Below are 27,994 nucleotides of genomic sequence, written 5' to 3'. Positions count from 1 at the left end.
AGGAAACCTGGCTGACATTGCAGAAGAGGATGAAGCTAATTTTAAACAGTTTTCATATACTCCTGAAAAAGATGACCTGGCATCATGAAAAATTTCATGCAAACTTTGTGAGCAAGATTTTTAGAGTAGGTCACCACAGAAAATTTTGTGTCATGCTAAAGAAAGTTCTTTGTCATTAATTTGCAGTGAAGCCTTTTAGGCCCAAACTTCCAATAATATTGAAACTTTCCTGCTAAGTGCACCAGGTACAAAATTTCTTTTTTGGAAAAACAGGAAAAACTGTAGCAAACAGCACAACATGAACAAAGCACTTCTCATCGCATTTGTTTGACTTTGATACATGTATTTTGTACAGCATAATAAACAATACAATACCACAGGAAAGTACTGCTCAGTAGCTTTCACTTTAATGGTCCCACTTTAGGATTTCATCCACTAACTCTTCAAAGTACTGCTCAGTAACTTCACTCACGGCTGTTTAAGGTTTTTTTTTCAAACTGGCATTTTTTCGACATTTATATTGATGAGTTTTGGGAGTGAAACAGTTTTTGTACAAGATTTGTAAGGTGTTTTCTGTTTTATTTATAGTAAATAGGTTCTTTTGCATACATACACGATTTGATAATTAACATACTGTAGTTATCTTATTTTAAATTCTCTTTTTTTTCTGAATTATAACTATAGCTGTAAATGAAATATTACTGTGTTGGTCACTAATTTATTCATTATTAATAGCATTTAGCATTTATTAATAGTTTAATTAGTCTAAATTATTAGTTATCTCATAAATAATAATTAGTAAACATGAAAGGATTTAAAATGCAAGTTCAAGGGATTACCATATGTTGCAGACTGTATGTGAAAGTAGTATTTTTCTGAAAATATAACACTTTAGGTTATCCAAATTAATGTTTAATATTAACAAGTGCCAGTAGGTCTCATTGTGTGTTACACAAATGCTACATTTAATAAAACTTTCTCACTGTAGGAAGTTTTCATGTTGTATGATTGCAGACTGTTAAACTACTTTAAAATGCACAAAGCATGGGCTTAATTAAATTTGCCATTTTGAAAGTGCTTTGCGTGATGGGCAAATGTTGGAATTTGTAGAATTGATCTTTGGAATGTTAATAAACTACCATATTTTACAGTCTTAATAGTTGGCAATTTCAAAACAAAACTGCAAAAAAAAAAAATGCAAAATGTGATGTTACAAGCAATTTTGTGATGAAGTAATTGATTTTTCATGAAATAAAATTATTTAATAATTAGTCATAAAATTAGTGGGTGGTGTTAGTTTTGAACGCAAACAAGCTGTGTGACATAACATCATTTGATGGAGAAGTGTCCAGTTGCTGTCCATGTTATCACTGAAGGAAAGAATTACAACTTACACGTTTGGATGCATTTCAAAGACAGTCATTCTGTTTTGTTTTGTTTTGTTTTTTTTTTTCGTTTTTTTCTATAAAAAAAAAAATGCTTTTCGATTTCCCTGTTTCTCTCATAACCATTTTTATTTTTAATAGTAACTGTCAAAAATATCTTTACCTTTTTTATGTTCACCTGGTTAAGTTCTGAAGGATGCTAAGTTCAGCTGTGCCAACTAAAACTATGAAACCTCCCTCCTCAAAAAATTGCAGGCATGTGTTTCTCAAGCTCTGGAAAAGATTTTGGGCCTTAACAACTACTTTACAGGCACAAAATTCATTACCAAACAGTCAGTTTTTGTTAATTTTGAAAGTAAAAAATTTTAAGTTTTCCAAGATTAGGAAACACATTGAGTTAGTTTGTACGAAAACCAACCCGCAATCTGAAGAAAAGATATAGGAAAATTACTTTTCAGACTTGAAAGCTCTACAAGGGCTTAAACACACAACAGGAGTGTAAGCCCAAAATAGTAGCCTGCAAAAAGAGATGCCTTTTTTTTCTTTTTTTCTTCTGTTCCAGGTGAAACTAAAACCGGAAAAGGTGTCTACTCTTACATGCTATCAAAATACCAAGACTGACCAGTCACTTAAAATATTTTGGGGAACTTCACAAATAAAAAATTTCTACATTTGTTTATTCACTTAGAGTAAAAGTAATGACAGCATAGAGACAGCTAGTAGTGAAGGTGCTATGCTATTACACTGTCTAGCAGTTTCACCTGTAACTTTCAAGATTTGCAGCAACGCTGAGAACAAAGCAAGACAAATTGAAGGGCGGCCTGGAAAAACGCCCCGAGTGACATCTGATGAACTGCTAGATTCTCCTTCCAAATTGCCTTGTATTCACTTGTGAAACAAAAGAAGAATTTGACCTTATATATCGAAAGTCACTTGGGGCCTTTATTCTGTGCATCCCTTCAATTATTGTAGAATGCATGCTACACAATTTTTTATCACAACATTTGAGTGTTTCACACTCAGACATTTTTCTAAAACCTCCCTTGGTATTGCATTGAAAGCTGCTGCAAAAATTACTGTGAGATGCAGCAGTTTGAGTTATCAAGCATGAAAAAAGCTTGAGTAAGCAAATCAAGGGATATGTGAGAGGCCTCTTCAAAGTTCTCTCTTTTCACTTAGCTTGTTTTTCTCTTTCGCTTGCATGATAAGTTTGCCTCCTTGACAAACAAGCAAAAGACTGCTAACAGTCTAGATAGACAGTAAATCGTAAATTAAATAATAAATAGTAAAATGTTTAGTTATCACTGACTGTCACATGTGATCTTGTAAAAAAAACTGCCTACGATTTAATGAAAGACATCAGTGGCCTTTGTGTGACATTTATGATACTCATTATTATATCCATTTATGATACTCAGTAAATAAAACTGTAAATATTTTTCAATTGACACAGGAGGAAGTTTTTGTTTGCAGTAAACGATAGAATGCAATTCTGTAATAAATTTTTTTTATAGCAAATAAACACTTATTTTGTGTAAAGAAACCCTCCAGTTATCACTCTTGTTTTAATATTTAATAGGCCATTACCAAGTTGCTTTGAACCTCATTATGAAAGCGAGGCTAAGGGCAAAGTTTTCATTATGAAAATTAGTTTTCATTCATATACAAACAAAACTAATTTTCATATGAATAGTTTTGCACTTAGCCTCGCTTTCATAGTGAGGTTCACAGCAACTCGGAAATGGCCTATTCATGGCTGAACCTTGGGTGTGCGTAGAATTAAAATCTTACTCACACAGAACGAGTCACCCTGGCACAAATAAATAAAGGTGTCTATTGTTTACAAGGATTTTAAATTTGTATAAGGTACTTTAAACAAGATTTGGTTTATCAACAGAGTGGATAAATAAACTGACTAAAGGTAAATTGGCCAACAATGTTTTGACAGTAAGCCCATTATCAGAGCAAGTGTTTTACGTAATATATCAAACACGAGGAATCGTGTTTCATCTGATATCCAAACACTGAGAAGTAGGTTGCAAAAACGAGGCACAGCCAAGTTTTTTTAAAACAACTTGCTCAACAACAAACAAGCTGTTTGGATATCGGATGAAACACACTTTCGAGTATTTGATATGGCTTCTCAAAAGGTCAATAATTCTTGGATAAATTCAATGCTAAATTTGGCAAAATTTTATGGTAATTAGGAACACATGTCCAAACCACGGTCACAGTAGTGATTTTCTTTGTTTTCTCTTGATGAATAATTAATGAGTTTGAGAATGGAAAATACACCCCACTCTTAAAATTCATACGAAAGTCCACTAGTATGACATGATTTCCCGCTTTTTCATGGTTGTTTGTGCAAACAGTCGGTGAAAAACGGCAAACATTAAATTTGTGAAGTTCTCTGAAGCCGAGGGAAAATCCTTCACCGAGGAACAGGAAAATGCTAGCATGTAGAAGAAAACTTCATAAGACTTAAAATAATGAGTTCCTTGCAAGTAAAGAAGAAAGGAGAGAAATTAAAGAAATTCCAGCTGCTGAGCTGCAAGAATTTGGGATAAAGTTTGTCCTTCATGATTATTTGTCTATATAATAAAAAGAAAATTGCACGGTCGCTGGAAAATATCAATGTTATTTACTTGTGTTAAAAACAATATTTTACTGGTTGCACTCAATCACAACATATAGTTTTTACCACTCAAAATGAAATTCATATCTTTGCACCATCACGTAATATCCTCTAATAGTATGTATTTCTAAATTACAAAACTTTCATTTGACAAAACTGACCCCAAAATATATTTTTGTTATCAACTCACAAAATAAATCCCCTCTTAACCTAACATAGGCATTTTTTTGCATTTCGCTTAATAATAAACCATTCATAAAGAAAGCAAAAAAAGTAAGGTGAACAAATCCCAGGTTAAACTCCTGCAAACACTTCATTTTCTTATGCCAAAACTTGTCCATTACGTTCACCTTTCACCACACCAGTCTTTGCGACTTGAAAGTATAACCACAGCTTACCAGCACGTCTGGGTGGGCCAGGGGTGGAACAAGCTGTTCGATTCCCTTCCAGCTGAGATCAACTCACTGGCTGAATATACATGTATGTCCTTTGAAGCAGTATGTGGCCTGCTCATTTCTTTGGTTTATTTAAACTGGACAGGTCGCCAAAGCTCGTTGTTGCAGAACCACGTGTGGCTGCCTTTTGCTGAGAAAAGAAGGCGCCCAAAATTAGTACCATTGTACTGTTTCAACTGTTGATCCAGAAAGAATATTATGTACCATAATACAGCTGTAGCTGAACGTTTGATTCCACAGCATTAATCCATTTTACTATTCAACACAATGTAACACTGCCTAAATATGGTCATGGTGCAATGAGTATTCGTCATCGGTAGTCAAATATAGTCTTAATAGTATGTAATTTTGTATGTCGGGGAGAAAAATGGCAAAATAAAGCTCATCTCCAGCTTTTCTGCAATAAAACTGTGCTTTGTTAGCAATGTGTTGAATAGTAAAACAATATTATCCTGCCCAATCTTGTGGAATATCCCCTGATTTCAGCCAACTTGACCTATGGCCTCGTCGGCTAAGTATCAGGCGACACTCTACGCAATTTCGCAGGGAAAATGCTGATTTAGGAACTGTGTTAAGCGATGTGTTGTGCCTCAACTCTAGCACTAAAAAAAAACTGACATTTCATTGTCTTACTTGTGATTGATGCGGCTTCCATCCAATCATATAAAGCACAAAAAAGGTGGCTGGAATGCCACCATCTTCCAGACCATACATCTCTGAAAAATAATACATGAAAATATTGATGTTGATGATGATGATGATGATGATGACGACGATTATCATTATCATTATCGTTATCATTATCATTATTATTATTATCATCATCATCATTATTATTATTATTATTATTATTATTATTATTATTATTATAGATAGTAATCACTTGGGCAGCACATACAGTCAATCCCAATAAATAAAATAAAGTTAATTAGTGTTTCTGATGTCACCAATGCAAAAATGGCATTAAGGGAAACATTTCAATGAATTCTTTAAATTTGGGACAAAAATTTAGTGTACTAAGATTTAGTGTACTACTAGATTTAGGGCACTAAAAAATTTAATGTTCTAAGAATATTCTTGACTACAAATGCTTGCAAGGAATTTGTTGTACCTTTATAAATTGAAGAAGCTGCCATAATGGTATCCCTGTGCAGTAAGGCCTTCCTGTTCCACGCAGCATTATTTTCACCCATTCCTTTCAGGTCATGCATTAGCTCAAGCATGCTGGGATATCCTACTGTTATCTCATCAAAATCCTAACAAATCACACAGCTGTTTTAATTTTGAGATGACTCTAAGTAAGGGGACTATTCCTTTGAAATTTTCATTAATCTTCCCAAAATGGTAAAAGGAATCACATTCTCAATCTGATTGGTCTATGAACATGGACCGATACAAGTGCACCACATTTTCGTACAAATTGTTCTGTCCATCTATGAAATTGGTTCCTTGCATCAAACTACTACTAGTTCTTATAAACATACAATTTTTGTAGTTTTTGTCTCTCTGCTCAAAGTTTTGAGATACAGCATAGCTTGCACACTTTGTCAACAAAACTATCTGTTCTATTGCCAACAAAATTCTGCAGACCAGCACCTTTCAAAAGCTCTATTTTCACTGGACCCTGATAACCTGCAGCTGCATTGTTTTTTAAGGGTTGGGGGCATTGTTCTGTTGTTCATTCTTTTGTTCACTCAACCAACCATGTAAGATGTTGCAAACAGTAAAGTTCGCCCCACAAAACTTAGAAACGTTAACTAGTTTAATGGCCTGGTTCCTCCCCCTGGGAGAACTCTGATTTTCAGAGTATGCCTGTGTCACTGATTGAAAAATCCATCTATCAACAAATAACTTGTTGCTCTGTCTGCAACTTACCACAGTTGTAAGAGAGAATCCACTTCTCGTCAAAAGATTTCCAAGATCCCTGACTTCAGCAAATGGTGAAATATGAGGAGCAAATCCCTGAAGACAGAAAAAGCAGCTAAGATGAAAGTATAAGGTATACCTGTAATGTGTATTTGCTGCAACTCTTCAAATCCGTAACAGAGAAATATTTTTTTTTTTTTTATGAAGGGGCATAAAGGTACTGTTCTTAATTTCTAGCTACCAGTAGCCAGCCACTCCCTTGCAGTATTGTTTTCAAATACAATCTTATTAATAAGTAACTACCTGTCTCCCCATGTCAACAACTGTATTGTCAGTGATACCATTTAACAAATCGACAGAAGTCTTCTATGGCTGATACTCTTATATATAGACCATAAAATTTCATCATAAAATGTTCAAAACTCGAGTGGAACCATGAGCTGCAGGCAAGTGGTTCACTGCCAAGTTTTGAATATTTTATGGTGTATAAGAGTATAGACCAAAGAAAACTGACATCTATTTGTTTTCTACAATAACATGAAAAAGTACAAGTGGAATAGGCTAGTTTCTTTTCCATTGAGAAAGTGCACGTGTTACATCTGGCATCATTATTGTCTTAAAACTTATCAACAATAGCTACAAGCCAATCAGTGAACAGAAATTTTGACAGTTACTGTAAAATGCATAAGGGGGTTAGCTCCTAAAGAAATTGAGGTTTTGCTCTGATGAAGGGATAATGCTTGAAACATCATCACTCTCCCTTGATGGTGGCCAATTTACCTTTAGTTATCAACTCTGTTGATAAACCAAACATTGTAAAATGCTGTTTGTCACAGATTTAATTACTCTATTTTCCAATTCTCCCCAAAACCAAGGACTCCCTAAGGGAATTATCTCCATCCAGCTCTACTTAATTATGTTTTAGACTACACTTGTCTCTCCCACCCCCCATATGAAAATTATCTCCACCCATGTCAGCCCCACTTGATTATCTTTGGATCCCACTTTCGCACTTTCCCCACCTTACAAGAATTAATACCACCCAGCTACCCCCTGTGAGTACCTTCCCACTCAGACTACTTGGTTATGTCTGGACCACTACTACCCTACCCTATTAGAATTAACTCCTCCCAGCCCTAGTAAGTAGTTTTTGGATTATACTTACCCCCTCCCTCTCAATTTCAGCCAACTGCAATGCAGCTCTAAGTTGATAAAGAGTTTCTCCACCAAACATGGCTCCTATGAACACTCCATCATCTTTTAAACAGTGAATGATCTAATGAACAACAACAACAACCTTTATTTTCCTCATGGTTAATTAGAAAGATTGTTATAAAGTAAAATTTTGTTTAATTTATTTTGAATAATTTTGAGGTAACGATTGAGGATGGAGGCCAACTTAACCATCCGATTTTCTAGTTGGCCTCCATATTACGTAATGATGTTTAGAAATTAATGACAGGTTCAAGGAACCAAAAATGAAGAGATTTCAAATAAAAAGAACTAAGGGAATAAGTTACAATAACTAATAAAAGAAGATTATGATATTTTGTTGTTAATGGGGAAAAAAGAAATTATTGATATGAATGTTTCAGTTTTGCATCCTTTCTGCAGAACAATAATGACTATAAAGCAAACAAAAAGAAAAAATAATAATTGAACTAGAACATATACACACACACACACACTACAATTAATACTGCTTTGTTGTAAACCTACTTGTCTAAATGTTCCAGGTAAATCATTCACCCAATGGAGACTGAAAAGAAAGAAACAAATTTTAACTCAAATAACTGATAAAGAGAGGAATAGATGATAGTTATTTAATTTACTCACTCTTTGTTAGCATAAGTACCAGAAAAAAAAAACAAGAATATTATCATAACTTTGATTACTAGGCTTTCATCATAGTCTATTATGAATAGGCAAATTTGATTGGCTTTAAACATGGAACCAACAAGACTATTAAGAGTGATTGTCAGTAAAAATCAAAGAAATGGTGGCCACGGTCAAAAAATCGATTTCGCTCATACTTTGTCAGTTTGAAGGCCTAGGTAAGTGACTGAAGGATATGAGGTTATTTTTTTGAAATATTCCATTTAACGGCAGAAAACCACGAAAAACGGTCACCCCACCGGAAGCTCAGATTTCACCTCGCGGAAACTCGAAATTTTACACTTTTCAGCTTCACGCTACACAGACGTTTACATAGCTGTGAATCTTTCTTAAGTATAATTGAATACATTGATTCTTCCTTAGTCAAACCATGGCAATAATTTTTATCTCTACTCATTTGTGAGCGAACTGAGACCCGATTAAGAAGACACACTTTTCTCATTTACGCGAAGGTGTAAAATAATCCAAACTCAGCGGCGAAAAAAGCTGACCGGTAGTTCTTCAAATCCTCTGATATTATAACCAAAGACAGTTCGGTCATTGATTTTTAGGTCTACGCTTTTAAATCTTTAGGATCTAGTAGCACTTTTGCATGAACGCCGATCAAAATTCGATAAAATTCAAATTGAGCGCCTTTGAAATCTACAACTCTACATAACAAAGCACAATTGAATAAATTAACTCCTCGGCCAAAGTTTGTACATAAACATGAGGGTTTTACGTTTTTAGCGTTTTGAACCGTTTTAAAGTATTTATTGATGTTAAATATTGTCTACACAGGTAAAACAAACTATGAAACACCAAAATTACCACGAGCTGAAATTAAATCTCACAGGCTCGCTCCCTAATCTGTGTCACGCACGAACGACTTAGCTACAATTAGTACAGTAACAAACAGATATTTACATCTGTTGATTTAAAATAAGTCTTATTTTAAAATATCTTAGTCAACGATGTGCCAGGTTCCCCAGTTAACTTGCTGAAATAAAAATAAAAGAAAATATCAATTCAAACTGAAACGATTAGAATTGATGTTATTAAGAATGAGAAGCTTTATGCCGTCGATAGCCAATCAGAAGTACCTGTTTTCACGAAAATTGCATCGTTCTCTAAATAAATAAATCGAGTTATCTTTATCTGTGAAACATTGCATCTAAAACCAGAGATTATTGTCGGGGAAGTTCATAGAACAACGATGTCTTGTTCGTTCTTGAATATTGTTGGTGGGATTTGCGGCGCAGACAAACGCACAAGTTCTTCAACTTCCGTCACGCCACTCACGCTGTATAACAGGGATATAAAAAATCACAAAAGGTCGTTGAAATTTTCCGGAATTGAAACGGAGGTAGAATTAATTTTGGCGAGATGTGGATGTTTTCAGAAGCCGGCGAATTTATCGGATATGACTATCTGTCCGGTTCATCGTGCCAAGTTATGTATAGGTTGGCGAAGGAGTGGTAATCTTTGCACCATCCAAGAAGTTGTAACTGGTCACTGCAACGAGCTGAGGAAGGCACCCGCACTGGAAAAAGGAATAAATTTATTCCAATCCATGAAGATATTTGAGCTTTCAAAACAGCTCGTCCCTGTGGGCTCAGGTAAGCAACCAACTACTTGATGTTCTACCAAACAGGAACTCTCTCCAATGAATTATTTTTAGTCTATTCATTCTGATAACTTAAGATTATATGAAACAATCATTTGTTTAAACGACGGAGAGAAATAAGTAGGGGTGGTGAGGGTCATTTCATTACTTATCTCTTCATTCAGTTATCCAATCCAATATTTTTATAACAACCTTTACTTCATGCCTCTCATTTTTTTATGGATTGCGCTTATATTAGTGTGTGCACTGTATAATGCCCTACCCACTTTGTCGCCAGGTATGCGAGTGGGTGAGTGAGTGAATGAGTGAGTGAGTGAGTGAGTGAGTGAGTGAGTGAGTGAGTGAGTGAGTGAGTGAGTGAGTGAGTGAGTGAGTGAGTGAGTGAGTGAGTGAGTGAGTGAGTGAGTGAGTGAGTGAGTGAGCAAGTGAGTAAGTGAGTGAGTGAGTGAGTGAGTGAGTGAGCAAGTGAGTGAGTGAGTGAGTGAGTGAACAAGTGAGTGAGTGAGTGAGCAAGTGAGTGAGTGAGTGAGTGAGAGTGTCCATAAACAGGTCCGCAGCGCGTGCACAGCACTACCACATGTACGCAATGTGTTTTTTTATCTCTCAGTTCGTACGCGCGGCCCGCTAAACTTTAACTAGTTTCCATTCCCGCGCGCCCAATTGAGCTCAGACACATAATAAATATTTCAGTTACCTCGTTACGTTATAATTGCGCATAATTGTATAAAATATAACATTATTTATTTTCTTTCGAAAAATCGTTTTATTTGATCAGGTTATCTTTTTTAAAAGTGTGTTCAGTGAAGAGGTAGATACACTAATGGTATGGCGACCACCTCAAGGCTGCCCCCGCGATTAAACCGGCCAACCAGCGTGTAACTCGCTAATTACAGTTGTAAATCCATTCAAAGTCGTAGGGGTAAAAAGTTTGAAATGTTTCCGCAAGAGGCCAAGACAAATTCAAAGTAACAAAGCTTGACGTACAAGATTGATCAAAGATCTACTTAAATATAGTTTTGTGGGGAAATGGCCATATTGGAGTGATGCAAGGACCGTAATTGTGCTATTAGACGTAAACATATAATTGTCAATGTGACGTTTCCACTAGTATACTGTGCAAACTGTTTACTTTGTGAGTGGTTGGCGAGAGAGAATAGTATGGTTGTTAAATCACCCCCCCCCCCCCCCCCCGCACGTACACACACCCTTCCCTCCTTTTTAACTGTCGTAAAAATGACAGTGCACATTATTTATTCTTCGGTGCCTTCTTTGGAAACGTCTTAGTATTTTTCATCGAATATTGTCAAAATTAAACTTTATTTTCTCTATCAATGACAGACTGTACTGTTGTTTGACAAGCGCAATCAATAAAACATGCAAGTCGTAAAACTCATAGTGTTTTCTATAGTCGCATTGGACAACAGAATGAAGAGGATACAAACTCACGCTCATTGGAGACAGTTCCTGCTTGGTAGTACATTTTGCAGTTGTCATTTATTTACCTGAGCCCATAGGGAGGAGCTATTTTGAAAGGTCAAATATCTTCATGGATTGGAAAAAATATATTCCTAATCCAGTGCGGCTACTTTCCACAGCTCCTGCTGAGTGACCCGAAACAACTTCCGGTATGGTGCAAAAATTACTTTTGACTGGAATGTATTACTCAGTAAGTGGCACAGGAATAATCGAAAAAAAAAAACAACCGATTCCTTCATGGGACAAACATCCCGCATACTGCTAGGATTGGAATGTCATGTGTGGCATACGTGCAATGGAATAAATGTGATGGAATATTTTTGAGCCTGGAGAATAAATGAGAATGGTGTATTATTGAGTAAGTGGCACAGGCATAATCGGAAAAAAAAAATCCGAGTGCTCCCTCAGGACCAGGCTGCATTTCATGTAGGATACGCCGAAGATCGTCGGCGTGGGTTTGAAGAGCGCTCGGCGTACTGGCGTACGATCGAAGTCGTTGGCGTACAGCTGGCGTATATCTTGTGGCGTAAGCAGTACAATCATCAAAGTAGCTAGAAAATATATTTACTCGAACAGACCCCAAACATGTCGGTGCCAAAGTGATTTAGTTACCTGCATGAAGTGATTTACCCAAGTGACCAGCTCCAGAGCGCGATTTTGTCATGCTAATCTCCCGCGCAAAATCGCCGGCCCGCCATCTTGGTAAGTAATTCCGCTGGTCACATTGTTGTCAAATGTCAAGTTGGCGGCTTGGCGTTAGCCTGTTCCAGGCTCCTAGAGAGAAGCGCGAAGGAGAGGGCGAGGGGACGGCCCCCCTCGTTTTCGTCCCCTCGCCCTCTCCTTCGCGCTTCTCTCTAGGAGCCTGGAACAGGCTAGCTTGGCGTGGAATTAAGACGTCTTTGGCGTACCTTCGGCGTGATGTTGACGCGGACCTCAGGAGTGGAGCCTATCGACATCATGTCAGGTTATGCCTAACCTGACACGATGAGACGAACGGGTGGTCATCTCCAATAAATTCGTTGGCTTTTAAAAACACACAATCTTGCTAAAATCAATTCTTGTTCAAGTCCGGAGAGTTTTAGGACTGTGCGATGTTTTATATCCTGGTTACACTGAGCGTGAGTAGTGTGACGGAAGTTGAGTAGCAAGTGCGTTCGCCTGCGCCGCAAATCCCACCGACAATACTCAAGAACAAGCAAGACATCGTTGTTATGTATGTCTATGAACTTTACCAACAACATACTCTGGTTATATGGTTAAGTAGATTTGTTTATTCAGAGAACGGTGCAATATTTGCTTTTCGCGGAAACAGTTACTTCCGATTGGTTATCGACGGCACAAAACTTCTCATACTAAATAAAATCGATTCTAATTGTTCTAGACAGTAGTTTGAATTACTATTAAGGAATTTTTTTTATTTCAGCAAGTTAACTGGGGAACCTGGCACATCGTTGACTAAGATATTTTAAAATAAGACTTATTTTAATTAAATCAACAGATGTAAATATCTGTTTGTTACTGTACTAATTGTAGCTAAGTCGCTCGTGCGTGACACAGATTAGGGAGCGAGCCTGTGAGATTTAATTTCAGCTCGTGGTAATTTTGGTGTTTCATAGTTTGTTTTACCTGTGTAGACAATATTTAACATCAATAAATACTTTAAAACGGTTCAAAACGCTAAAAACGTAAAACCCTCATGTTTATGTACAAACTTTGGCCGAGGAGTTAATTTATTCAATTGTGCTTTGTTATGTAGAGTTGTAGATTTCAAAGGCGCTCAATTTGAATTTTATCGAATTTTGATCGGCGTTCATGCAAAAGTGCTACTAGATCCTAAAGATTTAAAAACGTAGACCTAAAAATCAATGACTGAACTGTCTTTGGTTATAATACCAGAGGATTTGAAGAACTACCGGTCAGCTTTTTTCGCCGCTGAGTTTGGATTATTTTACACCTTCGCGTAAATGAGAAAAGTGTGTCTTCTTAATCGGGTCTCAGTTCGCTCACAAATGAGTAGAGATAAAAATTATTGCCATGGTTTGACTAAGGAAGAATCAATATATTCAATTATACTTAAGAAAGATTCACAGCTATGTAAACGTCTGTGTAGCGTGAAGCTGAAAAGTGTAAAATTTCGAGTTTCCGCGAGGTGAAATCTGAGCTTCCGGTGGGGTGACCGTTTTTCGTGGTTTTCTGCCGTTAAATGGAATATTTCAAAAAACTAACCTCATATCCTTCAGTCACTTACCTAGGCCTTCAAACTGACAAAGTATGAGCGAAATCGGTTTTTTGACGTGGCCACGTTTTTTGAATTTTCCTCGATTTTTACTGACATTTACTCTTAAGTAGTTTCACTAATGTGTTTTGTGTAGTTTTTTCTTTCATATAGCTCATAGTGAAGTTTTTTCATTAAAAATTTGTTTTTAATCATTATGATACATCATGTTTAAATAAAGATGATTAGGATGATGATGATGATGATGATGACGACAGCGATGATAGTGATGATGATGATGATGATGATGATGATGATGATGGTGGTGGTGGTGGTGGTGACGATGACGATGGGAAGGGGGGGGGGGGCTAGTGGAAATATGTTATCCAAGGATTGTCTATTAGTTTTAATTGTCCTCTCCCCCTCCCCCTCAGAATGACATATTATTTTCAGTTGACCCCCTGATGAAACATTACAATGAAAGAACAAAATAGTGTGTGTGCAGATGACGTCACAAAATTACTGGCGGCCATGTTGGAGGACTTACGTAATCAAAATGGCGACTGAAACAACAGGGGTTGAGCCTCTGATGCTCTCAAATTATAGCGAAAATCTTGAAGGCAAGGTAAAATATAGGTATCTCGATAAAATTTCTGAGATTGGTATAGATCCGCTTCTCATCCCAGCTAAAACGTTGAGCGAGAAATGCCTTCCACCTGTTGAATCCATGGATTTAAAACTTACTTTCGTATCTTGTGCTCGATACTAGATTTATTCCAACGCACAATTTAAAGCTTACAGAAGCCTTCAAGCTTACAACCAGATGGTTAGTGGCTTCATTTCCAGTGTCCTTGGATGTATGATTAACAAGAGGTTTGTGGTGTTGGCCAAAGTAAGACATTCGCAGAGACTGAATGAACCACTAGTGCAATTGTGGATTATAACAAACGAATAAGGTACTGTGATGTCAGCACATTGTGCAGGGTGTATGGCTGGCCTGGGTGAGTGTTGCTCACATATAGCAAGTGTACTATTCTATCTTGAAGTTGTCACCAGACAAAACGGAAGAATAGCGTGTACGCAGGTTAAGTGTGGCTGGATTTTGCCAAGTTATGTTGAAAAGGCTGATTACGCCAGAGTTAATGACATCAACTTTTCCTCAGCAAGAAAACTGAAGGCAACCTGGAGAAGTCTTTAAACGATCTTAGTTTGTGCGGCAAGAATGATAACAGTGATCAATCCTCTACAGGGATAAAAGAATTACCTACAGTACAGGGGTTAGTGCAGCAACCAACTAAGGATGAACTTGAACAGTTGTACAGTTCTCTCAATGAATGCAAAGTCAAACCTGTTTGTCTAAGTTTAGTAGAAACATATGCAGATGAATTTATTTCAAAACGAGAGGGATACCATCTATCCGAGATTTATTTGATGAGAAATACATAAACCTTAATTATACTGAGCTACTAGAACAGTGCTACAAAGTTGAAATAAGCCTCACAAATGAGCGAATAGAAATGATTGAGAAAGAAACCATAAACCAAGCAAAAAGCAGTGCTTTCTATCATCACAGGGCTGGACGAATTGGTGCATCTCAATGGCATGCAGCATGTCACACTGATCCTGCACAGCCATCACAATCTCTTATCAAAACAATTTGTTATCCCGACGTGTTTAACTTCCCTTCTGCAGCTACAAGGCATGGCTGCAAACATGAAGAGTTGGCAACAGTGGCAATCGCTGAATATGAAAAGCAGATGAAGGCAAAACATAACAACTTTAAAGCAGTCAAGTGTGGTACATTCATAAACAAAGATTACCCATTTTTGCATGCCACTCCCGATTTCATTTGTTCCTATGACTGTTGTGGCCTTGGGTTGGGTGAGGTTAAGTGTCCCTACTGCATTGATGCGAAAGAGTTTGACTCTTATGTCAAACGTGGCAATGTTTACAGTGATCTTGAGAGTTTTAAAATTTTCAACTTTAATCTAAGTTTGTTGAAATTAGAAGATGTTTAAAATACCTTACAGCAATATTTCTGATATCTGATAAAATAAGGGACAATGTCAATCAGGACATTATAGCATTGCATTAATGTTATGACCCTAGAATTATGAGCATTATCAATTATTTTTTCAATAAGTGTACCAAATTGAAATGCAAAGCCATGTTTAGTTCACTTACAAAGAGTGAGTTTTAGTCAAATGGTATGATTGGAGGGCATAGATTCACTAATGCAGAACATACCCTGATGATTCTATCAATCAAAGGGGTTTCCTTCTCTTCTTTTTTCCTGCATGTGAGGTAATCTGTAGGTAATGTACTTTGCAAAATAGTGTATTTTTGTCTCAAAACTCCAATCACCCTTTCCACGTGTATTCGAACGTTTGCAATTTTTCATGTCTTCTCCACATCGATTGGATCTAACTGACTTTTCCCTTTGGTAAAAGCAGGGATATTTAAGCTTGCCTGGTAGTACCATACGCTTTCATGGACAGTGAACCCTCTGTCTGCAAGAACTAAGTCTCCAGGCAACAAGTTTGTAAGGAAACCAGAGTTTTCAGTTACAAACTTATCTGATGCCCTACCACCCCATGCTTTACTGACAAATGAAATTGATCCTTGGGGGGTAATGCCAATGAGCACCTTAACGGTGTTGTGGTGCTTATAATTAGAAAATGTTTGTGCCCTTGCCAGCAAATTGGTAGGGCTGTCAATGAAAATCTCAAAACAGTCGATAATCACAGTTGTTTTAAGACCAAATGCATCTATGAAACATTTCGGCATGGTTTTCTGAAGGTCTTTGCGCTCAGGCCACACTATCAAAGGAGACAAGCGAATATCCATTACCTCGATCCATGAATTGAAGACTCTTGAAACAACAAATCGAGATACACCAAACCGATAGGCGAGATCCTGGTGAGGTACGTTTAGCCGTAATTTCATAAGGACCATAATAAATTCTTGAAACTTGCTTAAGCGAGCACGGGAGAATTGCCTAGTTGCGTGAGGAGCAATAAAGGAAAATGTTTTTATCAAAATCTCGTATGAAGGCAATCCAGTGTAAAATTTGACCTTGTCATCATCATTACAAAAATACTCTTCATCATAAACTTGTCCTGGCGCCCCCTGCCGACCAGCTAGACAGGCAGATTCGTCTGTATTTGTGGCAACATGTTTTAATTTTAACTCTCTCATATCAGCTGTAACATCTTCGATGTCATCAATTAACGCTTCAACTGGCTCGCTAGCCTCCTCCAGTTTCATAACTTTCACTTTTTCCTTTTCTTCTCTTTCGGCTTTACGTTTTCTGCGCTCCTTTTTTCTTTTACTACGCTCCAGATTAGCTTGTGATTTTGCTGTTTCGTCGATTGATTTTTTCTCGTGACCAAGGTGCACAGTTGGGATCCAATCGGGATTGAATCTATCCCAAGGTTGGGCTGCTCTGCCACTGATAAAATGTTTCCCACAAACTCTGTCGTTTTCTAAAATCTTTTCTGTCAAGTCATCTCTGCCGATTGCCGCTAACCAAAGAGTACGTCTTTCTGATGACAATCTTTCCGTTTGTTCTCCTTGGTTTGTTAAAACTTTCGGAACACGGCAAAACGCTACATTCGGACACTTGTCGCTTTTGTTCCCACAACCAACAATTAAACAAAACGACGGCATTATATCAACAAGACCAATTCACACTCTAGTTTGATCGTTCGAAGGCTGCTTGCACTGAAACGCGCGTGGATCAAGGCAATTTTTCTCATAGAAACCATTTAAATTCGAATAAAAAAAATTCAGGCAGACAAATTGTAGCGTGCAATCAATGAACCGAGACAGATCGCGCAGAGATACGCCGTGAGATTGGTAGATTTTACAATTTTTTGTCATGATTTCTTCACTCGTAGTCATGTCGAAAATGAAAATGATCCCAATTTATAAGAAACTGTTGCACTTAAACCAATTTTTATTAGTTTCACCGATTTTCAACACCGGGATCATGTTTTCAAATTTAAAAGTAATCGGGCCGACAAAACAAAGTGAGCGGAATAATCGGTTTTAGAAATTGAAAAAAATAGGGCTCAAAAAATCGAAATAACGGGGCTTTGTGGTTGAAATATACCTTAAATGACAAAAGGGCACTGTAAATTAGCTACCTTTCCGATTTTAATTCACAAGGAAGGAAAGGAAAATGCGAGGTATATCTTGAAAGCACTTGCGATGCCCGCACTCTGAATGGTAAACACAGGGAAAACCCATCAAAGTGGTCCTCCAACATGGCGGACGGTAAATCAAGGGTCACGTGTCCGCACACACACTATAGGTTACAGTTTCCATCGGCCATAACAAGAAATAAAATTACATTTCATTAATTATGCATACCTTAAACTGCTGACTACAAGATCAAAAGAATTTTGAGCAAATGGTAAGAATTCCTCATCTGCCACAAGTTTAACGGTTGGAAACTCACATGGCTGGCACTGACTCTAGGAAGAGAATTGCATCAATTAAATTACTGTATGTGATAAATTCAATATAATAATTGAAGGGGTGCCAGGAAAAATCCCTACTTAAGTGACTTCTGATAAACTGCTAGAATGTCCTTCCAAATTGCCTTGTATTCGTATATGAAACAAATGAAGAATTTGACCTTGCATCACAAGCTACTTAGGGCCTTAGTCCACACACCCCTTCAATTATACTCCCATATTAAACAGAGATTTTGAAAATATTATTAAGAGGTTTTATAACTGTGTGTGTAATGATGGTGCATGCTTTCATAAGTGGTGCAGACCCAGAAAATATCCATACCCATCTTATCTCCACCAATCCAGCTCCTGAATTCACACTTACCAACATATTCACTGCCATATCAGTCATGAGCAAAGTTCCAACCTGTTCCTATAAAATACAGATAGCTTGTTACTAGGCAAAATTTGCCTAATACAACTCCAGTTTTAACCCTTTTACCCCTAATATCAAAGAACAAATTTTCCTATCTTGTCCCCATACTTTTCTTATAAAGGTACTGGGGGAAAGTTATTAAAATATCAAGAAAATTCACCTTGGGTGATCATATCCTTAATTTTCATGACCTCAGAAGTTGAATAAGCATTGTCATATTACAAGGAGAAATTTGATGCTGATCAATGCTAGGGCCTAAAGGGTTAAACAACAGACAAACAGAAGAACAAACCCAAGACCAGTAATGTCAACCATTTCTTCTCTGTCAACAAGCTCTTCAGCTATAATACATGTAACTAAACTACAGTCCTAACACAGCTATTAACAACTGGGCTATCACACTTCTCAGTTCTTACAAAATGTCCCACTCCTCTCCCCCACCACCTTCAAGTCTCAAACAGAGTTCTTCTCTCCCAAATCAATCCCACTTCTCAGTTCTTATAAAATGCCCCACCCCTCCCCCCACAACCATCAACTTGTGGTTTTTTCACCTTGACAGAGTCCCTCTCTCCCAAATGAATCCATATAACTAAATTACCAGTCTACTAACCTTAGTAAGATATTTCGAAATATGCCCTCGACCACAGCCAAGATCCAAAGCCACTGGAAAGTGCCTGAGACATTTAAAGAAATGATGCGTACAGTGTAACAGCTGGAGTGCAATGGATAAGTAAAAATGTGTTCTAAGAAGGCTAAATAGAGGTCCAGTTTGTGAAAATATGTGACATTTGAGAAGTGTAGAAAGTGTTATACAGTAAAATGAAGGCACATGAAAGACTCTCTCAATGAATGGTGAATGTTACTGTCATAACAAGCTTAAGATTTGTCGTTTATAAAATAATGAAAGGTAACATAGTTCACCTAGCAATATCACCTATTCTGTCCACTACTCTGTCAGCAACCTGGAGGTATAGACATTAAAATAAACATAAAGATTTTAGACTCAAAGTTGCATTAATAATGGATGTTTTACATTCCTTGCAGCCTGAAGATTTAACAAATCGGCAGTAGTTTTCTATGGTCTATACTCTTATTGATAAAAACGACATCATAAAATGTTTAAAACTCAGCTGGAACCACAAGCCACAGGTGAGTGGTTTCAATGCCAAGTTTGAACATTTTATGGCATCATTTTATGGTCTATAAGAGTATAGACCATGAAAAACTGCCATAGATTTGGTTTTCTTTACAATAACATGGATAAAGTACGAGTGGAATCCCACCACTCGAAAGTTCTCCCTCAAAAAATAGTGGCTACTGCCACCCGCCTATGCAGCAAGAAAGACCACCACGCCCCTCCTTCAAGTATGACTATGACTCGTTCTTTAGTGTATGACCACAAAATGAATGTCTTTCTCACTACATAGCTGAGTAGCCACTTCAATATATGCTCCACCAAATCGGAGAGGAGGGGTGGTCTTTCTCACTGTTTACTTGCTGTATCCTTCAAAATATACTCCATGAAATAAAAGAGCAGAGAGGTAGTCTTTCTCACTAGTTTGCCACGAAGCCAGTATTTTGGGGGTAGAGCTTCAGAGTGTCAGGTATTATGCAGTTACTCCCACCTCCTTGTCACTTTTAACTATAAATACCCCACCTGGGGATCCCATCGACCTACAGCCATCCTCTCAACACCCTTCTTTCTCCCCTCCTATGTTGTCCTACCCATTGCCTTTCGGATTCCCTGCTAACAAGCCTCTTTTCCGTTGTATTTGCTGAACTGACGGGCGCAAGGAAAAGAGACCTCTGCCCTGGGTCGAAACAGACTGTGTTGAGCATCCACCATGGTTACAAAGCAACTGAACCGTCGTCACATGATGCCATGTTACTATGCGGGCTCACCACAAGACAGCGAAGTAACTGTAAAGGAACGTGCAAGGGACAGTGGGCTCAAGTCACAGTCAGCAAACAATACAGAGAGCATGCGTTTTGTAAGCGTCGTCTACGACTACGTACAGTGGTTGAATCAAAGTCCATTTCGACCTGGGCAGAGGTCTCTCTCTTTTCCTCTCGCCCGTCAGATCAGCACCCGTTCCCTGCTAGCAGCACCCGTTAGTTCCCTGCCCGGGTTTCCTGCTAGCAGGGAACCTTTTGGACGAAGATGACATGTGAAGACCTTTATTTATAAGCCTACCAAATAGGAGAATGATACTTTTTTTAGTTATTACCTCATCTTTCAGATAGTCATACACGGCCACATCTTCAGCCAGTGCGGCACGGTTTCTTTGCATTCTCTTTGCTTTCCTATCAAACACATTCATTATCGTTTCATCCTGTCTCCTTGCACTAAAACATCTCCAGACAGCTCGCTTCCTTAACAAAGAAACTATCCTGCGACTGGCCATTGCAAAAGGCACCTAAATACGAGCAAAACCCAAAGATAAAACGAGCATTTCGTCGTAACAAGTCTAAAGTTGTTCTCTGACAAGATTTGCCGCCATGATGAACGAGCTGCAGGGAAGACTGGAGATGAGTAGCTGTGTAGCCATTCTTCATTAAGGAGTGGATACTAAGCCATGGCGGGAAAGCGCGCGAAAAAAGAAAAAAAACTTTCTTGACAGAATTATCGCAAATAATTTGCTACTTTGATTATGTTTGAGCAGTGTGTTACTTCGCTGAGAGAATACATCCAAGACCGCACAAATGGCAAATGTCTTCCTCCATGGAACTGGCTCTTTGTTAAGCTTGTGTCGCTCCTTTCTCGCTATCCCTCAGGCATAACAAAACCAATCATTTTGGCCGAGATTCAACAATCGTGGAATCAATTTAGTCAGTTTCAAGGTCGTTTGGAAGGACAGAAAGCGAGAAAGATTTCTGTGGATTCCGTGTTCGAAAGCAGGCACATCGGATACGAATCTATTCTGGAAGCTGAAGTTGAAAGCATTGAGACAATCCCTGGAACGCATACGAATATTGCGATTTTACGAGATCCGAAAGGAAGGAATTCGCTGGGCATGTACTTGCATCAAAAGCTGTACCAGTTGCAGGCTACATACCTCAAAAAGCGTACTCTTCGATTCACTAGTTGTCGTCTGATTCAAGGTAAAGGATTGTCGTTTGCTGGCCATAAAGTTCACCTTCTTCCTTCAGAGAATGTGGTGATTCTGTGTCAAGAAGATGACCTGGAAAGGTTTGAAAAGTTTGGATCCTTTCAAGGAATCGATGAAAGCCCTTACCCTCGATATGGCTGTGATGTCAAGGTTGAAGTTGCCGATTTGGGATTCGAAGAAACGGTTCACTTTGCGAATGGGCAAACAAGTATCAAACGATGTATAAAAATAGTGGATTCAGAAGGCATTCATGTCAATTTTTGCTTGTGGGATGAACAACTTCCCCTGGCCAACTTATTTAAAGAGGGCGATACTCTGGCTATTCAACAGCCCTTTGTTGTCCCAAACAAAGACGAAACGTTTTTGTTGGAATATGGTCCCGCTACAGTTATTTTTTGTATGTCACATGACCCAGTACGGGAGCTTGTCTCCAGTCAGATCTCTAGTACTCAGGGGACCCCCGTGAGTGTGATGAAAGACAGTCAGGGGATGCTGGACTATTCGACATTTCCTGAACAAATCTTCTTCAGTGATGTCAGGTACAGACAATTTAACAGTTATTCCATGAGCATGCGTTGGATATGAGATTATAGATAGCGAACAAGGCACGAAACCCTTTGGACTCCTATAATGCTATTATAGAACATTCACCCCCCCCCCCCCCCAATGATTTTTTCCCTTATACCATTGCAAATAGCTGCATGTTATAAACTATGGGCCATTAACATGCAATAATAAGTTATTAATTAATATTGCACTTTTAACATGCAATGATCAAAAGCACATTGCAATATTAGAATATACTAAATAAGTACGGTACATAAACTAAATTTAACAATAATAAAGTAATTTAAGCACTTAAGGCTAACAGCTGACTTAAAAGTTAAAATAGAATCAATAAAATAAAATATAATACTTATTTGTGTTAGTTTCCATCTATATTCTTGTCATTTCAGGTCAAACATGACAAGAGTGACAATATTCTGCATCATAACTAGTGTGGGTGCAGTGGAAGTATTCACCCAGCAACAAGTCTCAGGACACAAGTTCATCCTCACTGCCAAAGATGACACACAAAGCCGGTCTATTACAGTGTTTGATCACACAAGAGATCATCACCACTCACTGTATGCAGGTCAAAGTATTATGTTGGAGAATGTCCACACTTCAGGTAAGCAATGAGAGCTGACAGGGTTCCCTTGTGCATCCCATCCAGCAGATGGATTAACCTACATGGTGCAAATGGATTGACCTACATGGTTTATTTTACTGTAAAACTACATGGTTTATGAGAATGATGCATTAAATTCAGTATTGACACAGGCAAACTTGGAAAAAGCAATTCTGAGTGCTCCTATCAGGAGTCGAACCTAAGACCTTCTGATTACTAGTTCGGATGCTCTGCCACTGAGCAACAGGAGACTCGTGGGAGCTAAGGCCATTAAACTAGGTTCACGGGACAAACATCCTGCATATTGCTAGGATTGAGATGTCTTATGAGTGGCACATGCGCAATGAAAGGAAATGTGATGTAATATGTTAACTGTGCTGATTGGTTCTTAGCTATTGTTTGTAAGAGTACAGACAGTAGTAATGACATCAGATGTACTACATGTACTTTATCAACAAAAAATAAAGCCAATTCCGCTCATAGTTTTTCAATGTTATTGTAAAAACAAATCAACAGCATTTTTCTATGGTCTATACTCTTATAGACCACAAAATCATGCCATAAAATGTTCAAAACTTGGCAGTGAAACCATTTGCCTGCCCAGTACAGCTTGGTGGCTTGTGGTTTCACTTGAGTCTTGAACTTTTTATGATGCCATTTTATGGTCTACAAGAGTATAGACCATAGAGAAGTGCCATTGATTTGTTAATTGGAGCACAATCTGTAGTGTAAAAGTAACTAGGAGCAGCTAATTTCTCCACACAATATCATTGCTTGCTCAAAACGTACTGGTCACAAGAAATATAAAGAAAATAAATCAAATTCTCCTAACCGGTACCATAAGAAATAGAGAGAGAGAGCAGTGAGGATTTTGATTTTGATATTGGAGCCTAAAGGATTTATGCTCTTGAAAGATTTATTCTACGGAAACCAGATCAAACACTCACAGATGTGAGACAATAATATTATGCTTACAAACACTTTTATGTTCCCCTTTTTATTCCAGCTTTTTAAGTCTTAACTGGACTATAGACATTCCTGTAATGTAACTCCCAAATTGCTGTTGCAGGTTCTAGTTCATGCAGTACCCTAACCCTTGAAACAAACAACAGTGGACGAATCTGGAATATTAGTGCGATGCCTGGCTGGCTGGCTACTAAGTGTCTGTCATCTGCCGTGCCAATCAAGGATATTGACAAGTATGATAACTGCGTGTGTCAAGCTGTTATCACACAAATCAACAGCGTTGGTAGCAGTCATGCAATCAGGATTCATGCGTCATGCCGCAGTGAAGTGAATGGCTCTTCAGGACAGTTTTACTGTCAGAAATGCGGCGCTACTCATTTAAATGAAATGCTGAACAAACCTGGCCAACTGGTGAGGTTTAAGTCCTTATTTTGTTATTATTGATTATTATAGCTTTAAAATAAACATTCAACTGAAAGCTACAGAGCCGTACTTTCCTGTGGTGATGTTTATTATGGTGGCTCTAACTGTTGAGTTTGTGCATGAAATGCTTATTATAAGTGTGACCATTCAAATGAAAGCCCATGACCATTACTTTCACCAGAGTCTGTTTGTTTCTCAGAAAGACAACAGAAGTAGTAGATTAGTAGATTAGTACTAGTAGATTTTTACGGTTTTTGTAAAGTCAGGCACTCTTTTCCTGCAGAAATCCCCATCAATGTACTGGGGATGGCAGTACAACTTGAGTCTTGAGCTGCACGACTGTAACAGCAGTGTAACAGCTTGTTTGACAGATCAGACGGCAGAGCAGCTTCTACAGGTGACAGCTTCGCAGTTTGCTGAACATGTCAAAACCATGAAGGAACAGGTCCTAGAGTCTGTATTAGCACAAGAATGCTTGTTTGGTATTTCATCATTTAAAGGAAAACATCAGATTGATGCTATTTGTTTCACAAGTTGAACCAAAAATAATTCTTGAATTTAAATTGCATTTTACAATACAAAGTCCTACTTCTATTGATATTATTAAATTAATAAAACCAAGGATAAATTAGCTATATGAGGAAGCCCTTTCAACTGACAGTCATTTTGAGTAAGAAGCTTATGTGAGTCCTACAGCGTATTCTAATTTCATCATAAAATGGTGTACAGCACGAGTCACGACAAATTGCATTAAAAATAAATAGGGCAGTTGCACATAAATGGACTAAAAACTTATTGCAATTGGTTGTATTGATTTTCAAGATGAAATTTAACACAGTGCTCCTTTTGTACTTCTGGCATCATTTTGTGCTATTAGTGTTATTCCACACACAACCTACCAAGGGGGGTCTGTTGAAAACTACACTGCCCCTGAATAGCCAATCCTTTCTTTTTAGTTACAATCATGGACAAAATTGTTTGGAAAATGCAATTTTTGCATATATATCTTTAGTTAATAATCTTCCTTAAGGAAAACACCACCTTGAGAATAGCAAACCTTCACTCCCCCCTCCCCCTCACTCAATGTTGCTTTGAAGGCCGATGATGACCCAGCCTTTCTTTTTTCAGTGGCAGACCAATATTGATGAGGGGGAGAGGGGTGAGCTGAGTTATTGATGTATCACTGTAGCGGTCAAATTTGTAGATTGACAAAAAGTTTCTTAACAGTTTTTTCCATGATTGTCGTTGAACCCAAGATGCATTATTCATCTCAGCTTTGCTGTAACTTGCTCATCAAAATATTCATGAGTTCAGGGAATGCCCTGGACATGAAATGTCCTTTATCAGAGAACTGGTGAAACTCTGCAGCTGTTCCTTCGGCAACTTCTTCCTGTTCACTGAATGGAACAAAAGGGTCATCCGTTGATCCAAACTGGACAATCCACTGTGTGTTTTGTTTAATCTGTTCCCACTCCCAGGGGCGATTGAAATAACCTGAAATGATATGATAACACTGTAGTTCAAGATCTTCAGAAATTGTTAGAGGAATAATCTAATGTTTTATGCCCACTAACATCAGCTGTAATATCCCTATCCCTAGGTACAAATTATGTCATCAGTATGGAATTTCTGCAACGTCACTTTCATGGGAAGACCCATTGGTGACTCCACGAAAACAGCATCTGTTTTCTTAACCTGCCTGGGAATTTTGCATCAACTCAGGGAAATTCAAAACTCTACCTTTTTAAGTATGGTACATTAATTTTCGTGCCGTTTATAGCTATGTGGGATCTTAGCCAGGACTATCATTATCCAAAAAATGCGTGGTTACCCACAATTTTCTTTTAGGATTTCAATAGCCCTTGCTAAAATCTTCTTTTCTTGCATAGTCATAAACCATGCAAAAATACCTTAGAATAATGTTATTAGCAGGCACCATCCTTAAGAAATTAGAGTTTCTCAGACCATCCCAAGATGCCCAGAACATATGCACAATAGCAAAAGGAGGAACCATCCCTAAATCAGTGAAAGTCAGGGAATTTTATTTTTTATTTTAGCTTTGTAAAAGAGTTTCCCTGTTGACAAAGGTAATGTCATTTCAAAACAAGTTCATAAAGGAATTGATTTCACAGCTTTATTGCCAGCCTTATTGCCAATAGTCTCCTTTATAGCTATCGCTTGGGCTTGTCAACACAACACGCTGTGGGGGAGGGAGTGCACTGTGTGACAACTACAAACGAAGACTGTCAAGGAGACTATATTGCCAAAGGATTTGTCTTGGATGTCAGTGGAAATTGGTTTCTAGTTCGGGAATTTTTCTCCTGACAAGACATAAACCTGTATAAGAGATCTTACCACTGGCTTTTTCATTTGGATCTCCCATATCTGAGACATAAGCTGATACGAGAACCAAACCAAGGACAGAATGCTTCTCTGCATACCTGAATTACATAAATGTGTCACAAATCATCTATTTAGATAACATTTATAATAATTTTGTTTAACATAGAAAGAACGCACTCCTAATACAAATTGGAGTCGAGATTGTATGGGTCAATATTGAAGGAATGGATCTTGGTACACCTATCCGGCATCCCCCATAGATTTTGGAGGGGGCGGATGACATTATCACCAACTTGGCAACGGAGAGATAGCCTGGTGACATCGAACACACTCCCTTATCTTTGATTATTGTTAGTTTACAACATAGAGGGAAAGGAATAAAAGGGTGTGTACCATAAAAATCACTCAGTAATTTTCAGTTTTTTAAATATTAATAATGTTTTCTCAATATCAGTGAATGCTTCAGTAAACATAAAAATATAATTTTCTCCAGGGATCAGTTTAATAAAACTTTTACACTTGTAGCTAACAAGGTTGGCTTTTGCTTTGACGTGTGCAAAACAGAACAATAAGAACAATAACTAATAAAATCAACAATTTTTACCTCATTGCAGCTTCTGCTCCAGAGCTATGTCCTACAATAATTGTGTTTGCATTGCAGTTGAGCTGTTTTTCCATGAATGGAATCCATATTTCTTCACGTGCCAACACTGTACAAATTTCATCAAAGCAGATTTTTTCAAATAAAGATATTCACTCATTCATAATTTCATTCAATTCATTTTTTTTTCATTCATAGATAAATATATGTTTAAATAAATAAATGTTATTTATTACTGTATTTATAAATATAACGTAATAAAGAATTGGTCCATTGAGTCAATTCCATTAATGACACAACAATGCCTCCCTGACCCAATCTCCCCTCCCATGCTCACTGCCATTTCCCTACCACACTACCTTCTACTTATTGAATAATCCCAGAGATGGGGAAGCACAATATATTTGAAGTTAAAACGTCCATTTACAATGCAGGCAATACATAGCAATAGTCCGTATATTGAAAAATTAATACCACTAACCAACATAAGGAAGAAGAAAAATATTATTCCCAAAAAATATGGAAAAGGGACCTGCTTATGAAACCACCGCGGACATAATTAGTGGTATTTTTTTTCTTTTAGTGATTTAATATTATTTTATTACCTGGATCAGGCATATTCTTTAGCGCACAGTCAACATTCCTCTTAAAATACAAAAACAGTTGTTATTTGTTAACATCAATATTTTTTTTGTAAAGAAACTAAAAGTTCTATATCAATAAGAAATCTAGCAAATCTCGATCTATCCAAGCTCACCTCAATAAGCTTGTTTTTCAACCAGCCGTACCAATTAGCATGTTCCACATCGCCTCCACCATTTCCGGGAACGATTACAACTCGTCCTTTAGCCATTTAAACCTTAGTTGGCGTGATCGACCCTTCCAGCCACCATTTTGTCGAGTAGGACTGGTTGCTATTCAAGAATTCTCTTACCCAGACCTCGCCCAGC

General features: G+C 37.7%; 4 protein-coding genes and 1 pseudogene across 4 annotated transcripts in view; 2 read left to right on the top strand and 3 right to left on the bottom strand.

The window, feature by feature from the left end:
* The window catches only part of LOC146481979 (RAC-gamma serine/threonine-protein kinase-like), a 32,580-nt gene extending 29,652 nt beyond the window's left edge, over window positions 1-2,928 (top strand). The window contains exon 16 of the mRNA XM_085108106.1: window positions 3-2,928. Within this exon, the coding sequence (XP_084964232.1) occupies window positions 3-88 (86 nt within the window). The 3' untranslated portion in view covers window positions 89-2,928. The remainder of the gene's footprint in view (window positions 1-2) is intronic.
* LOC146481977 (arginine-hydroxylase NDUFAF5, mitochondrial-like) lies at window positions 1,471-20,950 on the bottom strand. The gene is made up of 11 exons (XM_085108116.1): window positions 20,659-20,950; window positions 19,352-19,392; window positions 19,041-19,104; window positions 18,380-18,427; window positions 17,909-18,012; window positions 8,061-8,100; window positions 7,507-7,617; window positions 6,351-6,437; window positions 5,587-5,731; window positions 5,109-5,191; window positions 1,471-4,605 (listed from the first exon to the last, which is right to left on the bottom strand). The coding sequence occupies exons 1-11, from the start codon at window positions 20,833-20,835 to the stop codon at window positions 4,531-4,533; spliced, it is 975 nt and encodes a 324-aa protein (XP_084964242.1). The 5' UTR covers window positions 20,836-20,950; the 3' UTR covers window positions 1,471-4,530.
* LOC146481978 (uncharacterized) lies at window positions 14,045-17,203 on the bottom strand (annotated as a pseudogene).
* Window positions 20,935-24,682, top strand: LOC146481976 (uncharacterized). Its single transcript, XM_085108096.1, has 4 exons — window positions 20,935-22,079; window positions 22,497-22,711; window positions 23,781-24,088; window positions 24,384-24,682. The coding sequence occupies exons 1-4, from the start codon at window positions 21,082-21,084 to the stop codon at window positions 24,636-24,638; spliced, it is 1,776 nt and encodes a 591-aa protein (XP_084964222.1). The 5' UTR covers window positions 20,935-21,081; the 3' UTR covers window positions 24,639-24,682.
* LOC146481975 (serine hydrolase RBBP9-like) lies at window positions 24,520-27,994 on the bottom strand. The gene is made up of 5 exons (XM_085108136.1): window positions 27,802-27,994; window positions 27,650-27,689; window positions 27,048-27,153; window positions 26,456-26,541; window positions 24,520-25,594 (listed from the first exon to the last, which is right to left on the bottom strand). The coding sequence occupies exons 1-5, from the start codon at window positions 27,895-27,897 to the stop codon at window positions 25,371-25,373; spliced, it is 552 nt and encodes a 183-aa protein (XP_084964262.1). The 5' UTR covers window positions 27,898-27,994; the 3' UTR covers window positions 24,520-25,370.

This window comes from Pavona decussata, unplaced genomic scaffold, assembly GCF_977016875.1.
Source record: "Pavona decussata unplaced genomic scaffold, jaPavDecu1.1 SCAFFOLD_48, whole genome shotgun sequence".
Lineage (NCBI taxonomy): Eukaryota > Metazoa > Cnidaria > Anthozoa > Scleractinia > Agariciidae > Pavona > Pavona decussata.
This window is presented reverse-complemented; position numbering and strand designations above follow the sequence as displayed.

What these genes read in the sequence shown, in the direction of transcription:
- LOC146481977 (XM_085108116.1), bottom strand. Translation starts at nt 20,835, where the DNA reads ATGGCCAGTCGCAGGATAGTTTCTTTGTTAAGGAAGCGAGCTGTCTGG. An exon ending in TACCTGGAACATTTAGACAA is followed by an intron (nt 7,618 to 8,060) that starts GTAGGTTTACAA and finishes GTTGTTCATTAG; the next exon opens with ATCATTCACTGTTTAAAAGA. An exon ending in AGCTTCTTCAATTTATAAAG is followed by an intron (nt 5,192 to 5,586) that starts GTACAACAAATT and finishes ATTATTTTTCAG; the next exon opens with AGATGTATGGTCTGGAAGAT.
- LOC146481976 (XM_085108096.1), top strand. Translation starts at nt 21,082, where the DNA reads ATGTTTGAGCAGTGTGTTACTTCGCTGAGAGAATACATCCAAGACCGC. An exon ending in ATCTTCTTCAGTGATGTCAG is followed by an intron (nt 22,080 to 22,496) that starts GTACAGACAATT and finishes TTGTCATTTCAG; the next exon opens with GTCAAACATGACAAGAGTGA. An exon ending in TGAACAAACCTGGCCAACTG is followed by an intron (nt 24,089 to 24,383) that starts GTGAGGTTTAAG and finishes CTTTTCCTGCAG; the next exon opens with AAATCCCCATCAATGTACTG.
- LOC146481975 (XM_085108136.1), bottom strand. Translation starts at nt 27,897, where the DNA reads ATGGCTAAAGGACGAGTTGTAATCGTTCCCGGAAATGGTGGAGGCGAT. An exon ending in TGAAAAACAAGCTTATTGAG is followed by an intron (nt 27,690 to 27,801) that starts GTGAGCTTGGAT and finishes TTGTATTTTAAG; the next exon opens with AGGAATGTTGACTGTGCGCT. An exon ending in GGAGCAGAAGCTGCAATGAG is followed by an intron (nt 26,542 to 27,047) that starts GTAAAAATTGTT and finishes TATGTAATTCAG; the next exon opens with GTATGCAGAGAAGCATTCTG.